We start from the raw sequence: 15,837 nt of genomic DNA on the forward strand, positions 1-15,837 counted from the left end.
AAAAATAAATTTTTCACATAATGCTTTAATTTTCCCTAAATCCAATTGAAACTGTTATAGGTATTGAAACCCTGATATATTAGTCTGTTGATTTATCTTATGAAGACAATGATCCTTATTCCTGTCTTAGAATTCTATCTTCTGTTTAATATATTAAAGATCATATTTTGTCTTTTACCCACCTTTGGCAAAAAGTGATGAAACTCACAGCTTTTATTTTACAATTAAAATCTTAAGTATGAAAGAAATAATTGTGATTTACAGGAGGAATATTTGCCTGCTTTAGAGAAAATACACACAAATGTATTCGTGTGCATTAAACATTTTCTTTATCATTTCTTCTCTCATTGGTGTCAACCCTATTCCCCAAACTATTTAACTCCTAAGATGAAGATTTTCTCCAGAGAAAATGCTTCTTTTTGGAGATGAGAATTCTCCCTATGTTTGTGTGCAAGGATGAGACAACATAGGTGTGTTCATCTTCAAATGACTGATGGGACATTTCTTTAATGTAGGCGAGGATGGAAGCCAAAGCTGTGGAAGATGTTGGTGGAGCCAATGGGTAGTTTCCTTTCCTCTTCCTCACATCCCTTAGTTCTGTTCACTTCCATCGTTATCAAGAAGTATTTATATGTGTTCCCTAGTTTTAAATAGATTCTCCCTTGTATTTTATTTCTCTTGTTGGTTAATTTGATAGTAGAAGTTGAAGACTCACCTTAGTGTGTCACCTCAATATGAAAATTCTGGCATTGTGTTTATGACTCCAAAGTACATCTGTTGAAACAATAGATGTTTAATGATTGCTGTAATAGCATTTAGAGTTGAGATAGTAAATTCTTGCCAAAATAAAAGATATTTTTATTTTACTTTCCTTTTCTTTGCCTGTGAACTGCAAGTCTGCATAAATAGGTATTGCGTATATTATCCAGAGATTATTTTGTTAACATTAACTCTCTCTGGCTCTACTGATTGCTCTAACTTGGGAAAAGAAAACAAGACTGCTGAAGGCTTCTACATGTTTTTAGCATTTCCTGATGGGATTTATTTATATGTAGTGATTTGGGGCACCTTTGTCCTATCTTCTAAGTTAGGAAAATGTGACTGTCAATGGAAACAGATTAGACTCTATCATGTTAAAACTAATTCTGTTGTCTTTTATTTGTGTATAAACGTTCAGTTGCTTTAACATGATTGAGTACAGCACAGGATGTTTTAATTTCCTAACTTGGAAGATTGAAATTACCTTTATTTGCCTTACTATTATGCAAACAATGGAAATATCCTTGCTATTAAATTACTTCTCAGAATTCTTAACATCTTTTATTCCTTTATTATTTTGTGTTTTAAGTATTCCATCAATACTTCAGTAATAACATGCTTTCCTACTTTTAGAGCAGTAATTTTGCTAGCAAGTTAACTTTATTTTGAATGAGCTGTGTCATCACCATGGAAATAGTACTTCACTAGAAATTCTAGTTAATAAAACTTAACTGTTTGAAGATGTTTCTCTTCAATATCTTTTATTTTGTTAGATAGTTTTTTAAATCTAGGGTTCTTTCCAGATGTAGCTGTTACTGTTTAAAATAGTTTTCCACAATTGTGCTATTTTTACTTTCTCTCTATATGGATGATTTTTGTGCAAAGTGAAGTTTAGATACGAGGATGGGAAACTGAGAGGATTAAGTAAAGTCACTTTCTTGCCCTATGATAATATGAGGGGTCTATAGGAAAAACAGTAATAGAGTGAAATATACTAAACTTTCGTCATTCCAACCATTTATTGTAACTCTCTAGTCTTTAAATTGCCTATTTATCACCTGAGGCTACCCATGTTCTGCACTACAGGGAATTTCAAGTGATAGAATCTAATTCCACTCACTCTGTTCTCACTGTGATACAACTAAAACATAATGCTTAAAAGCACTGCCTCTGAAGTCAGACTGCCTAGATTTTAATCTTGATTCTGCCACATATTTATTTATAACTTTGGACAATTAACTTCTTTATGCCTCAGTTTTTTCATCTTGAATGGGAATTTTATTACTGCTTCTACAGGTTATTGTAAGGATCAAATGACTTAATATAAGGTGCTAAGAATAGTGCCTTGCAAATGAAAGATAGCCATGCTTCTGAACAAAAGGCAGCAGAAACTTCTGCAGACTTAAATGTCCCTGTCTGACAGCTCCGAAGAGAGCAGTGGTTCTCCTAGCATGGTGTTTGAGCTCTGAGAATGGACAGACTGCCTCCTCAAGTGGATCCCTGACCCCTGTGTAGCCTAACATGGAGACATCTCCCAGTAGGGGCTGACTGACACCTCATACACCCGGGCGCCCCTCTGAGATGAAGCTTCCAGAGGAAGGATCAGGCAGCAATATTTGTTGTTCTGCAACATATGCTGTTCTGCAGCCTCCGCTGGTGATTACCCAGGCAAACAGGGTCTGGAGTGGACCTCCAGCAAACTCCAACAGACCTGCAGCTGAAGGACCTGTTAGAAGGAGAACTAACAAGCAGAAAGGAATAGCATCAACCTCAACAAAAAGGACATCCACACCAACACTGCATCTGTAGGTCACCATCATCAAAGACCAAAGGTAGATAAAACCACAAAGATTGGGAGAAAACAGAGCAGAAAAGCTGGAAATTCTAAAAACCAGAGCACCCCTTCTTCTCCAAAGGATTGCAGCTCCTCGCCAGCAACGGAACAAAGCTGGACGGAGAATGATGAGTTGACAGAAGTAGGCTTCAGAAAGTCGATAATAACAAGTTTCTCCAAGCTGAAGGAGGATGTTTGCACCCGTCACAAGGAAGCTAAAAACCTTGAAAAAAGATTAAAAGAATGGCTAACTAGAATAAACAGTGTAAAGAAGACCTTAAATGACCTGATGGAGCTGAAAACCATGGCACGAGAACTACGTGATGCATGCACAAGCTTCAGTAGCCAATTCGATCAAGTGGAAGAAAGGGTATCAATGATTGAAGATCAAATTAACGATATGAAACAAGAAGAGAAGTTTAGAGAAAAAAAGAGTAAAAAGAAATGAACAAAGCCTCCAAGAAATATGGGACTATGTGAAAAGACCAAATCTGCGTTTGATTGGTGTACTTGAAAGTGACAGGGAGAATGGAACCAAGTTGGAAAACACTCTTCAGGATATTATCCAGGAGAACTTCCCCAACCTAGCAAGACAGGCCAACATTCAAATTCAGGAAATACAGAGAACACCACAAAGATACTCAAGAAGAGCAACCCCAAGACACATAATTGTCGGATTCACCAAGGTGAAATGAAGGAAAAAATGTTAAGGGCAGCCAGAGAGAAAGGTTGGGTTACCCTCAAAGGGAAGCCCATCAGACTAACAGTGGATCTCTCAGCAGAAACTCTACAAGCAAGAAGAGAGTGGGGGCCAATATTCAACATTCTTAAAGAAAAGAATTTTCAACTCAGAATTTCATATACAGCCAAACTAAGCTTCAGAAGTGAAGGAGAAATAAAATCCTTTACAGACAAGCAAATGCTGAGAGATTTTGTCACTACCAGGCCTGCCTTACAAGAGCTCCTGAAGGAAGCACTAAACATGGAAAGGAACAACCAGTACCAGCCACTGCAAAAACATGCCAAATTGTAAAGACCATAGATGCTAGGAAGAAACTGCATCAGCTGATGGGCAGAATAACCAGCAAACATCATAATGACAGGATCAAATTCACACATAATAATATCAATCTTAAACATAAATGGGCTAAATGCCCCAATTAAAAGACACAGACTGGCAAATTGGATAAAGAGTCAAGACCCATCAGTGTGCTGTATTCAGGAGACCCATCTCATGTGCAGAGACTCACAAAGGCTCAAAATAAAGGGATGGAGGAAGATCTACCAAGCAAATGGAAAGCAAAAAAAAGCAGGGGTTGCAATCCTAGTCTATCATAAAAGAGACTTTAAACCAACAAAGATCAAAAGAGACAAAGAAGGCCATTACATAATGGTAAAGGGATCAATTCAACAAGAAGAGCTAACTATCGTAAATATATATGCACCTAATACAGGAGCAAAACAAGATTCATAAAACAAATCCCAGATTCACAAAACAAGTCCTTAGAGACCTACAAAGAGACTTAGACTCCCACACAATAATAATGGGAGACTTTAACACCCCACTGTCAATATTAGACAGATCAACGAGACAGAAAGTTAACAAGGATATCCAGGACTTGAACTCAGCTCTGCACTAATAGACATCTACAGAACTCTCCACCCCAAATCAACAGAATATACATTCTTCTCAACACCACATCAACTTATTCCAAAACTGACCACATAGTTGGTAGTAAAGCACTCCTCAGCAAATGTAAAAGAACAGAAATCACAACAAACTGTCTCTCAGACCACAGTGCAATCAAACTAGAACTCAGGATTAAGAAACTTACTCAAAACCGCACAACTACATGGAAACTGAACAACCTGCTTCTGAATGACTAATGGGTAAATAACGAAGGCAGAAATAAAGATGTTCTTTGAAACCAATGAGAACAAAGACACAACATACCAGAATCTCTGGGACACATTTAAAGCAGTGTGTAGAGGGAAATGTATAGCACTAAATGCCCACAAGAGAAAGCAGGAAAGACCTAAAACTGACACCCTAACATCACAGTTAAAAGAACTAGAGAAGCAAGAGCAAACACATTCAAAAGCTAGCAGAAGGCAAGAAATAACTAAGATCAGAGCAGAAATGAAGGAGATAGAGACACAAAAAACTCTTCAAAAAAATCAATGAATCCAGGAGCTGGTTTTTTGAAAAGATCAACAAAATTGATAGACTGCTAGCAAGACTAATAAAGAAGAAAAGAGAGAAGAATCAAATAGACGCAATAAAAAATGATAAAGGGGATATCATCACTGATCCCACAGAAATACAAACTACCATCAGAGAATACTATAAACACCTCTACACAAATAAACTAGAAAATCTAGAAGAAATGGATAAATTCCTGGACACATACACCCTCCCAAGACTAAACTGGGAAGAATTTGAATTGCTGAATAGACCAATAACAGGCTCTGAAATTGAGGCAGTAATCAATAGCCTACCAACCCAAAAAAAAAGTCCAGGACCGGGCGAATTCACAGCTGAATTCTACCAGAGATACAAAGAGAAGCTGGTACCATTCCTTCTGAAACTATTCCAGTCAATAGAAGAAGAGGGAATCCTCCCTAACTCATTTTATGAGGCCAGCATCATCCTGATACCAAAGCCTGGCAGAGACACAACAAAAAACGAGAATTTTAGACCAATATCCCTGATGAACATCAATGCGAAAATCCTCAATAAAATACTGGCAAAGCAAATCCAACAGTACATCAAAAAGCTTATCCACCACAAACAAGTTGGCTTCATCCCTGGGATGCAAGGCTGGTTCAACATATGCAAATCAATAAACATAATCCATCATATAAACAGAACCAAAGACAAAAACCACATGATTATCTCAATAGATGCAGAAAAACCCTTCGACAAAATTCAACAGCCCTTCATGCTAAAACCTCTCAATAAATTAGGTATTGATGGAACGTATCTCAAAATAATAAGACCTATTTATGACAAACCTACAGCCAATATCATACTGAATGGGCAAAAACTGGAAGCATTCCCTTTGAAAACTGGTACAAGACAGGGATGCCCTCTCTCACCACTCTTATTCAACATAGTGTTGGAAGTTCTGGCCAGGGCAATCAGGCAGGAGAAAGAAATAAAGGGTATTCAATTAGGAAAAGAGGAAGTCAAATTGTCCCTGTTGGTAGATGACATGATTGTATATTTAGAAAACCCCATTGTCTCAGCCCAGAATCTCCTTAAGCTGATAAGCAACTTCAGCAAAGTCTCAGGATACAAAATCAATGTGCAAAGATCACAAGCATTCTTATACGCAAATAACAGACAAACAGCCAAATCCTGAGTGAACTCCCATTCACAATTGCTACAAAGAGAATAAAATACCTAGGAATTCAACTTACAAGGGATGTGAAGGACCTCTTCAAGGAGAACTACAAACCACTGCTCAACGAAATAAAAGAGGACACAAACAAATGGAAGAACATTCCATGCTCATGGATAGGAAGAATCAATATCGTGAAAACGGCCATACTGCCCAAGGTAATTTATAGATTCAATGCCATCCCCATCAAGCTACCAATGACTTTCTTCACAGAATTGGAAAAAAACAAAAGTTCATATGGAACCAAAAAAGAGCCCACATTGCCAAGTCAATCCTAAGCAAAAAGAACAAAGCTGGAGGCATCACACTACCTGACTTCAAACTATACTACAAGGCTACAGTAACCAAAACAGCATGGTACTGGTACCAAAACAGAGATATAGACCAGTGGAACAGAACAGAGGCCTCAGAAATAACACCACACATCTGCAACCATCTGATCTTTGACAAACCTGACAAAAACAAGAAATGGGGAATGGGTTCCCTATTTAATAAATGGTGCTGGGAAAACTGGCTAGCCATATGTAGAAAGCTGAAACTGGATCACTTCCTTAAACCTTATACAAAAATTAATTCAAGATGGATTAAAGACTTAAATGTTAGACCTAAAACCATAAAAACCCTAGAAGAAAACCTAGGCAATACCATTCAGGACATAGGCATGGGCAAGGACTTCATGACTAAAACACCAAAAGCAACGGCAACAAAAGCCAAAATAGACAAATGGGATCTAATTAAACTAAAGAGCTTCTGCACAGCAAAAGAAACTACCATCGGAGTGAACAGGCGGCCTACAGAATGGGAGAAAATTTTTACAATCTACCCATCTGACAAAGGGCTAATAACCAGAATCTACAAAGAACGTAAACAAATTTACAAGAAAAAAATCAAACAACCCCATCAAAAAGTGAGCGAAGGATATAAACAGACACTTTTCAAAAGAAGACATTTATGCAGCCAAAAGACACATGAAAAAATGCTCATCGTCACTGGTCATCAGAGAAATGCAAATGAAAACCACAATGAGATACCATCTCACACCAGTTAGAATGGTGATCAGTAAAAATTCAGGAAAAACAGGTGCTGGAGAGGCTGTGGAGAAATAGGAACGCTTTTACACTGTTGGTGGGAGTGTAGACTAGTTCAACCATTGTGGAAGACAGTGTGGTGATTCCTTGAGGATCTAGAACTAGAAATACCATTTGACCCAGCAATCCCATTACTGGGTATGTAGACATCTCTAATTTTTCAAATCCTGTTTTTTATGTCAAAGAGAAAAATGGCAAGGAAATAAACTATTATAAAAGATTTATTTGAGAAAGTTACAAGGTTTATGTTAAGGACCCAGAGTCAGTATTGATAACCTTGTTTTATCTAAAGGAGACTGAACTGCATTCAGTATATTTAATTTGCTAAGACCTAGAATAATCATTAATTCAAAATATATACAGATACCTTAGAACTAAGATAATTATATTTCAGTCATGCTGGATAATTTCTCCATACTGTGTCTTCCTTCTTCATCAATCATTTACTTGTTGATAGTCATGTTTTATCTTTCACTATTCTTTAGTTGGCATTGAACCATAAAATGCTGCTATTTGTGAGGGAACCCATAGATGTAATGCAAGAAGTTGGGGGAAAGAAAAAAGATACTTACTTTTATTTTTGCCTAATGGTTTTTGTGGGTTTGGTTTGGTTTGATTTTGGGTTTTGGGGGGTTTTTGTTTTTTTTTACAGAAAAGGTACAAAAATCAAGCCTCACGTGAATAAAATTAGTCCTAGGCAAGAAAGTTTAGCCACTACTGGCCTGACTCTTAAAGTTTGTGTGAAAGAGGGGCATCACTTATTATTATAGCATCTATTGTAATTTTTTAAATTGCAGTTCATCACTCAAGTGACACATCAGAATGTTGACTCTCTAAGAGTTTAAAAATATTTAAGATAACATTTGTTACTGGAAATGACCAAGCATCAGGAGGCCTGGTTGCATAAGTTGATTTAGCCAAACATTGGACTACTGTGTAGTTATGATAAAGATGAAGTAAATGTACGTATACAGATACAGAAAGAGCTGTAAAATGTATTATTATATGAAAAAAGATATAACATGTACACTGTAATCCCATTTTAAAAAATAAAATTAAGAGGCTGTGTATGTGCTATTATATGCATCAATGTTTTTCTAGAAGGATACACAAGCATATTGACATGTTTTTCTCTTTTTCTTGTTTGAAATTTTAATATACATCTAATACTTTCATTAAAATACAGAAACAAAATTACATTTGTATGTAACAAAAGATTGGGAGGAGATCTTTTAAATTTCAGATCTATATTTTGTCCTTGGAAACATTAGAAAGGGCAACAAGATTCTATTTTTATTAGACTTAGAAAACAGTTGTTTAACACAAGATTACTTTTTCCTAGGATTTCCATTTAAACAGGGTTAATTTGGAAGAATCTTCAGGAGTGGAAAACTCTCCAGCTGGTGCTAGACCAAAGAGAAAAAACAAGAAGTCTTATGATTTAACTCCGGTTGATAAATTTTGGCAAAAACATAAAGGAAGGTAAGCAAAATATCAATAAGTAAAAGATTCATTTTTTTAAAGAGAAATTAAGGTGTCATCCACCTTAATTAATTTGAGAAAAAAAAGGGTCCTGTAGGTTCGTTCACCCAATGAGTGGGGGCTGTAATTAGATAGTCCGTAGATATTTGTCTTTATTTCTCCATTTCTCACTGATTCCTAAGTTGTTTTTTGTTCATTGTTGTTTTATAGGGACCGCTTCTGCTTTCAGTGAGATCATCCTATACAGATAGTCTTTTTCAATTTTGTTGCTGTCTCCACTGACTCTATAAGACCATCTCTGCCTTTCATTTAAATTGGCTTTTGTGATTTTGGGGGTGATTTTTTCCTTTTTGTTACATGTTGCCCTCATGTAAACCTTGTTTTAGATACTTGTGGAGAGAGTACCTAAGCCTAAAAGCCTAGAAATTTATTCAAAGTACATTAGAAATAATGAGTGATAAAACTGCATTAATTTGCCATGTGATTTACTGTGGGCAGATATACATATCCCATGTGATGCTATGCCCCCTTAAAGTTTAGGGTACTTCATGGGCTCAGTTACTGCTATAAAAGTTATCTAGTGATCATTATGGCTAGAGCAATCATTCTAAACAAACAAAAATATTATTCCTCAGAGAAAAAGAATACTGTTCATCAACAATTATGAAAATATGATTTTTTAAAAATATTTCAAAATGTGTGTGTGTCCTTGATATAGCTGTTCTTTTTGGGCTTATATTTATTGTTTAAAGAGAAGTAGAATATAGACTTGGTTCAACATGCTGGGTTTTTAATATGCTTTATCTTTTTTTTACTTACAACTTTTTTTTAAGCTGGAAAATCAAATCGCCATAACAAAGATTGACTTTCTCTGGAGAAAAGTCACTGTCTTTCTCTTTCTCACTATGGCAGTTTTAGGTACTATTTTAATTAATTTTAATAAATTTGATTTTAAATAATACTCTTCCCTTTGGAATTCCATAATCTACATTTCCCTCCAGAATGGTGAAGTACAAGAAATTACTTTTATTAGAGAGGCATTATTTATAGAGAATACAGAATATTTTGAAGTTGGCATTCCCTAATAGAGAAAAGCTTAAGAAAAAAATCTCTGTATTCAAATATGGAAATTTTGAATTTTTTTAGAACATATGTTTAAGAACAATTTAAGAGGTCAGTTGAATAGTAAGAATTTTAACCTCATATTCATTAAGTAGGAATAGCTCTTTTGCTCTGCATCTTACATACAATAGTAACATGGGCACAAAGACACTTGGAGATAGCATAAACAAGTGACTTAAACCTCTCTGAGCTTCAGTTTCCTCATCAGTAAAATAGGGAGATAATAATTCTACCTATTGCCGTATTTCAGAAGGTTGTTGAGAAGATTGAGATAATGAATTTAAAGGAGTAATTTGCCCAAGTCATCCAGCTTTTGTTGGTAAAGCCAGGGATGAAACCCAGGTCTTGCAGACCATAAAGCACCCAGTCTTAACCTTGAATAGTTAAGTTATGATAGTTACCTCAACAGATTCATCAGGATTAAATGAGGTTGCAGTGAGCCGAGATCACGCCATTGCACTCCAGCCTGGGCAACAAGAGCAAAACTCCATCTTAAAAAAAAAAAAAAGAAAAGATAAATTCTTAGCATGGTGTTTGATATATAGTAAAATCACTTAATAAATGTGAGCAGTTATTCTCTGTTAACTCTGAGACCTAAAGATATCAGAGATTTTGAGGATTATCCAGTTCAACCCACACATTTTACAGATAAAGCTAGGGCCCTGAGAGGGTAAGAGCTTGCCTGTAAAGGAAGTTTCCATTATAATTAGATGGAACAAGGGTTTCTGACTCCCCAGTGCAATGCTGAGGCCTCAGTGCTATTTTTTGCCAATATAGACTCAACTGGAGCTGGAGTAAATGCCTGTGCTTGTGAGGTAAAATTGGACTGTGTTCCTCAGAATCCTTTCTGAGCTCCTGTCTTTTCTGCTAGTCTCCATTGGATAAAATGTGCTCGTTATTAGAGAGGTATTTTCAGATGTCAGAGCTGAGGAATGGGGAAAAGGTTTTTGTTCACTGTTAATGAGACATGACCTTTTCTTTCTTAAAGGAGAAAGGGCTTCTCGCCTCCCCCTAGGCTGTAGATGAAAAATACTCATTTTAAGAAACATTTCATGATCAACATGTATTCACCTAGAGTTTGTCAAGATTAGTACAGTGTTTTCTACCTGAGCACTCATGATTGCAGATCACTTCTGCCTAAAGTCTATGTAAGTTACTGCTAAACCACAATGTCCTGGTAGAAGACATCAGGTTTTAGGCCACCAAAACTGTGGCCCAAGTGCTATTTTTAATTTTTACCAGTAGTGTTCTGGGATATTATGACTTTTGAGTTACAAGAATTTTTTCACAGTTACTTGCAGGTGATATTTTTAAATGCTGTCTTTGTAGTTGCATGGACCCTTTGACATGACGTGTTAATTTGGATAGGAATATTTAATTGATATTTGATATAACATGACTTGTCTTCCATTGATTTTCAGTCATGTAAATATTTTACTTTTTCTTCTAAAAACGTATAAGTGAAGAGAATGTATGATACTGTTAATGAAAAATAGAAATGAAATTTAAATTTTAGATGTATAAGTATTATATGCATTTTAAAGAAATAGTATTATATAGATATCAGAAGGATATGTAGTTGTATTTGTGCTGAATCTTTTCTGCCTTTGTTATATATAACATATATTCAAATCCAAATAAGTATATTTAAAATAATAAATGTTCATTGTATATATTTTAGAATTTACACAAAAATCGGTCTTTTAATGTCATCCTCATAGTTCTTGTGCAATACTGTTTTAGTCCATTCCCAGAAGTTGCAGAATCAGTTCAACAAGAACTAGAATCTTACAGAGCACAGGAAGATGAGGTCAAACGACTTAAAAGCATTATGGTAAGATTCTATTTGCTTTCTAAGAATTATAGGAAAGAGGAGGATTATCTGTTAGATAAAGAGATTTGGGTTTTTTTCCTTATAAAAATTGAAGGCCATTTAATGCTTTTATAACAAAAATATTTTCAACTTACGTAAGTGATCAAAAAGAAATCTAAATATTGAGAAGAGAAAAAATAATATGAATATGATTTGAAAAAATATATAATGTAGCATCATTTTAGAGATGTATGTTCCAATGCTGCTCATTCTACCATACTTCGATGTAACTTCAGATTTCAGCTCTACTATTTATTGCTATGTGACCTATGGCACGTCTCTGGGCCTGTCTCCTTATCCAAAAATGCCAGCTGATCATTTAGACATCTAACCATTAGACTGGCGATTACTAGAACTTTTATGTAACGTTAAAATATATATGCTTGCACCTCAGAGGAGGAGAATTACTATTCTAGGTGACTTAAAAATCTTACGGTATATCAATAATCTTAGGAATGTGTTGATTTTTATGCTTGTGCCTGGGATTTTTGAGTAGCTATTGAGACCTTTTTTCTTTACAAGGGACTAGAAGGGGAAGATGAAGGAGCCATAAGTATGCTTTCTGACAATACCGCTAAGCTAACATCAGCTGTTAGGTAAGTGAGCAGTATATCCTCTTTGAAGTCTTTCTGTTGATAGGATTTTTTTTTTATTTAACTAAAAAATTGTTAATGTTTTTAACTAGTAGGAAACTGTAGGCAATAGCAAATATAACTTTGAATTTAAAGAACTAAATTGTATTTAACTAAATGTTTAAGCTGATTTTAGTTCCCTCTTAGATATAGGAGATTATTCATTCTTTCACCAGTTAGAACTGTGTAATAGGGGTAATTTTATGAGGAAAATACTATTAATGATAAAGTAGGGCAAGCGATTATTAATTTTATTGTAGATACTGTTTTCTTAACTAAAAGTTAAACAGTTTTTTCTGTACTTTGAATGCCATTAAGGAGGGAGGAGGCTGGGCGCAGTAGCTCATGCCCGTAATCCCAACACTGGGAGGCTGAGGCGGGCAGATCACAAGGTCAAGAGATTGAGACCATCCTGGCCAACATGGTGAAACTCCATCTCTACTTAAAAAAATAAATAAATAAATTAGCTGAGAGTGGTGGTGCACGCCTGTAGTCCCAGCTACTTGGGAGGCTAAGGCAGGAGAATCGCTTGAACCTGGGTGGCAGAGGTTGCAGTGAGCCGAGATAGCACCATTGCACTCCAGCCCAGGCGACAGAGACTGTCTCAAAAAAAAGAAGGAGGGAGGAAATGTGTTTTAGAAATACAGATAAAGCATGTTTCCATTAATTTGATTTTATTTAAGCCTCCAAAATTTGGAATCAGAAAGTAAAATGATAGAAATAATGATATTTGGGAGCCAGATTATTTTAAAATAAGCATTTCACCTGTATTAATAAATACTGTAGGTGTTCAAGTCTAGAGATTAAATTAGTTGATAGTTTAATTTGTCATCTTGTTACTGTTTCACTGTTCTGAGTTTCCACAGGGGAAACACCAGGCATGAGATAAAGTCTATATCATTTTAGAAAATTTATTGGTTAATATTTAATTTTTTGATACTTGCAGTTCTTTGCCAGAACTCCTTGAGAAAAAAAGACTTATTGATCTCCATACAAATGTTGCCACTGCTGTTTTAGAACATATAAAGGTAAATTTAACTTTTTCCCCCCCACAATATGACTTGCATTTACATAGGGTTTTATGCTTTGTAAGATGCTTTAGTATTCATTATCTTATTGAGTCCCCACTGTAACATGAAGTATAATTATGGAAGACAGCAGTATTATAGTTATTTTTTTGCAAATAAAGTAACCTAGGAATCCAGAAAGATTAAGTGATTTCCAAGGTCACATGTTTAGTAAATAGAAGTGGGAATCTATGATATTTCTATTATATTGCACTGCCTCAATATCACTGCTGTACCTACTACTGTATTAATAGTAGACTTGTATCTCAGCATCAGTAATAGATTTGGAAATCTCTTTTACCAGAGTTCTATCTAAAATATCCATTAATAACATCACTTTTATTTATGTGACTTTGTTCTGAACTTTTTAAATTTAGAGAATCTGTTAACATTGTAGCTTCTTACTGTGTATCATTGAACTGTGATTTTGAAACAAGTATGTTGGGAGTTCTACATATTGTTATAGTTCTTTTTCTCATTACCGTGTTCATGATTGCCCCATTGTCAGCTTACTTAATCAGTCCTTCAGTATTCTGCTGTTATTTGTTCTCCACACTTGGAGCTGAATTTCTGTGGCAGATTGACCATATGCTAAAACTTGGCTAATATTGACCCCTCCTTTCCATTTTATATGATGCATTTGAAACTGTTTAAAAAGCTGAATATAATTGCTGGCTGTCAGAGAAGTTGATAACACCTGGGATTTATTGAGAAGGTACTTAAAGGTATTATTTAAATAATTTTAAAAGCCACAAAAGCATTAGAAAGGCACTAACATAGATAATGGGCAGCATGCAGTTTAAACCTGCATAATTACTATTACGCCAACAACCTAATTTTTTTCTTTGTTTCACATCTTGGTACTTGATATTTTTCAGGTTCATACAGGAATAGAAACAGAACTGCAGTCTGTAGGTGATTCTGCTGATGTTTTCACTTCTATATGTAGTGTCTCTGTGAAATGGCAAAAGGCTGTTCAGATCTGTTTACCTGAGGTCATTGTCTCTTGTGGAGGTGATACAGATACAGATATAGATGTATAGATATATCACCAGGTGAAATACAACAGAGAGCTATATTGAGAATTTCCTTCAGGTCGGAGACTAGAACTTACAGTTTGAGAAAATTTTGGTTAATTTACTTATTCAATCATGTTTATTGAGTGGCTCTATGTATATTGTACTAGGCCCTGAAGATACTGTAGTAAACAAGACAGACAAGTTCTCTGTTCTCTTGAAGCTTATATTGTAGTGACAGTAAACAGAGTAAGCAAATTAGAAAACAAGTTAACTTCAGGCATTTTAGTGACATGAGAACAACAAAAACAGCAGGGTGATGTGAGGCAATGGGATATGAGAATGGCTGAGAGGCCTACTTTGGAGTAAGTCTGCGAGTGAAATCACCTTTGATGAGGTGATGTTTGAGTTGAGACAGGAATCACAGGAAGGAGCCAATTAGTGAAGATCTCAGGGCCAACCATGCCAGGCAGAGGGAATAAGAAGTGCAAAGGCCCTACGACAAACAAATTCGGTATGTTTGAGAACCTAGAAAAAGACAAATGTGCTTTATTGAGGAGGGAAAGAGTGATGGTAGGATATGGAATCAAAAAAAGTAGAAATTTAAGTATGATAACTCATTAGAGGTTAATGACATGATCTGATTTATGTTTTAAAATAAAGAAGACTGTGGAGGATAAGGGACGGTGAGTTCTGGAAATAAAAGTGGAACTGGAAGACAACTATTATAGATGTGTAGGTGAAAAATGATTTATAAGACATAATTTACTTATGAAATTTTTATGGTGCTTATTATAATTTTACACTAATGATTTTAGGTGAGTTTTTCAGATCAGTTTTTGCTAACAGAGGCCATCTGTCTGAGATAGTTTAATATGCTACCATGCCCAACCTAAACAATTCTACTTGAAGACCTCTTGGTCTTATAAAAGAAAGTGTTCCCTTTAGGGTTGCTAATTCTCTGGCAGAGCATCTTATGCCAAGAAACTAATCTGTCATTCAAGATATTGAGTGATTTTATGTAAAAGAGAGATTTTATTTATTCACTTATTTATTTATTTTGACAGGGTCTCTCCCTGTCACCCAGGCTGGAGTACAGTGGCACAATCATAGCTCAATACAGCCTTAACCTCCTGGGCTCAAGGATCCTCCTGCCTTGCCTCCCTAGTAACTAAGACTATTGGTGCATTCCACCACACCCAGCCAAAAAAATAGATATTATTGAATCATTATCTTGCTAATGATCCTTTTTCATCATAAGATCTGATTTAAACAAAGTGTGCTATTGAGGACATTCACTTTACAGAGGGAAAATAATGTCATCTGTAGAACACACTACTCCTAGTTGGGTCATTCTAAGAAGCCCAATTAAAAATCAGAAGTTTTTTTTATATCCTAGATAAAGAAGCATATTTATTTTAAATATTTTAAGTTCTTCCTTGTCAAAAGTAGCAGATAAACTGTATTGTTCTCATTATTTCTCATTATTCCTAGTTACAGAATTTCTTCTTATAACTTTTCATAACTCTTAAATTTCCATCCTTATAATATTTACTTTTA

At 35.4% G+C, this 15,837-nt stretch overlaps 1 protein-coding gene across 3 annotated transcripts in view; it reads left to right on the top strand.

Moving 5' to 3' along the window:
• The window catches only part of SCFD1 (sec1 family domain containing 1), a 108,181-nt gene that overhangs the window by 40,682 nt on the left and 51,662 nt on the right, over window positions 1-15,837 (top strand). For all 3 annotated transcript variants that reach the window (XM_003952459.6, XM_003314289.6, XM_009427617.5), the window contains 4 exons: window positions 8,428-8,567; window positions 11,433-11,523; window positions 12,085-12,158; window positions 13,141-13,222. In XM_003952459.6, the coding sequence (XP_003952508.3) occupies window positions 8,428-8,567; window positions 11,433-11,523; window positions 12,085-12,158; window positions 13,141-13,222 (387 nt within the window). The remainder of the gene's footprint in view (window positions 1-8,427; window positions 8,568-11,432; window positions 11,524-12,084; window positions 12,159-13,140; window positions 13,223-15,837) is intronic.

Source organism: Pan troglodytes, chromosome 15 (genome assembly GCF_028858775.2).
Source record: "Pan troglodytes isolate AG18354 chromosome 15, NHGRI_mPanTro3-v2.0_pri, whole genome shotgun sequence".
Taxonomy (NCBI): Eukaryota; Metazoa; Chordata; class Mammalia; order Primates; family Hominidae; genus Pan; species Pan troglodytes.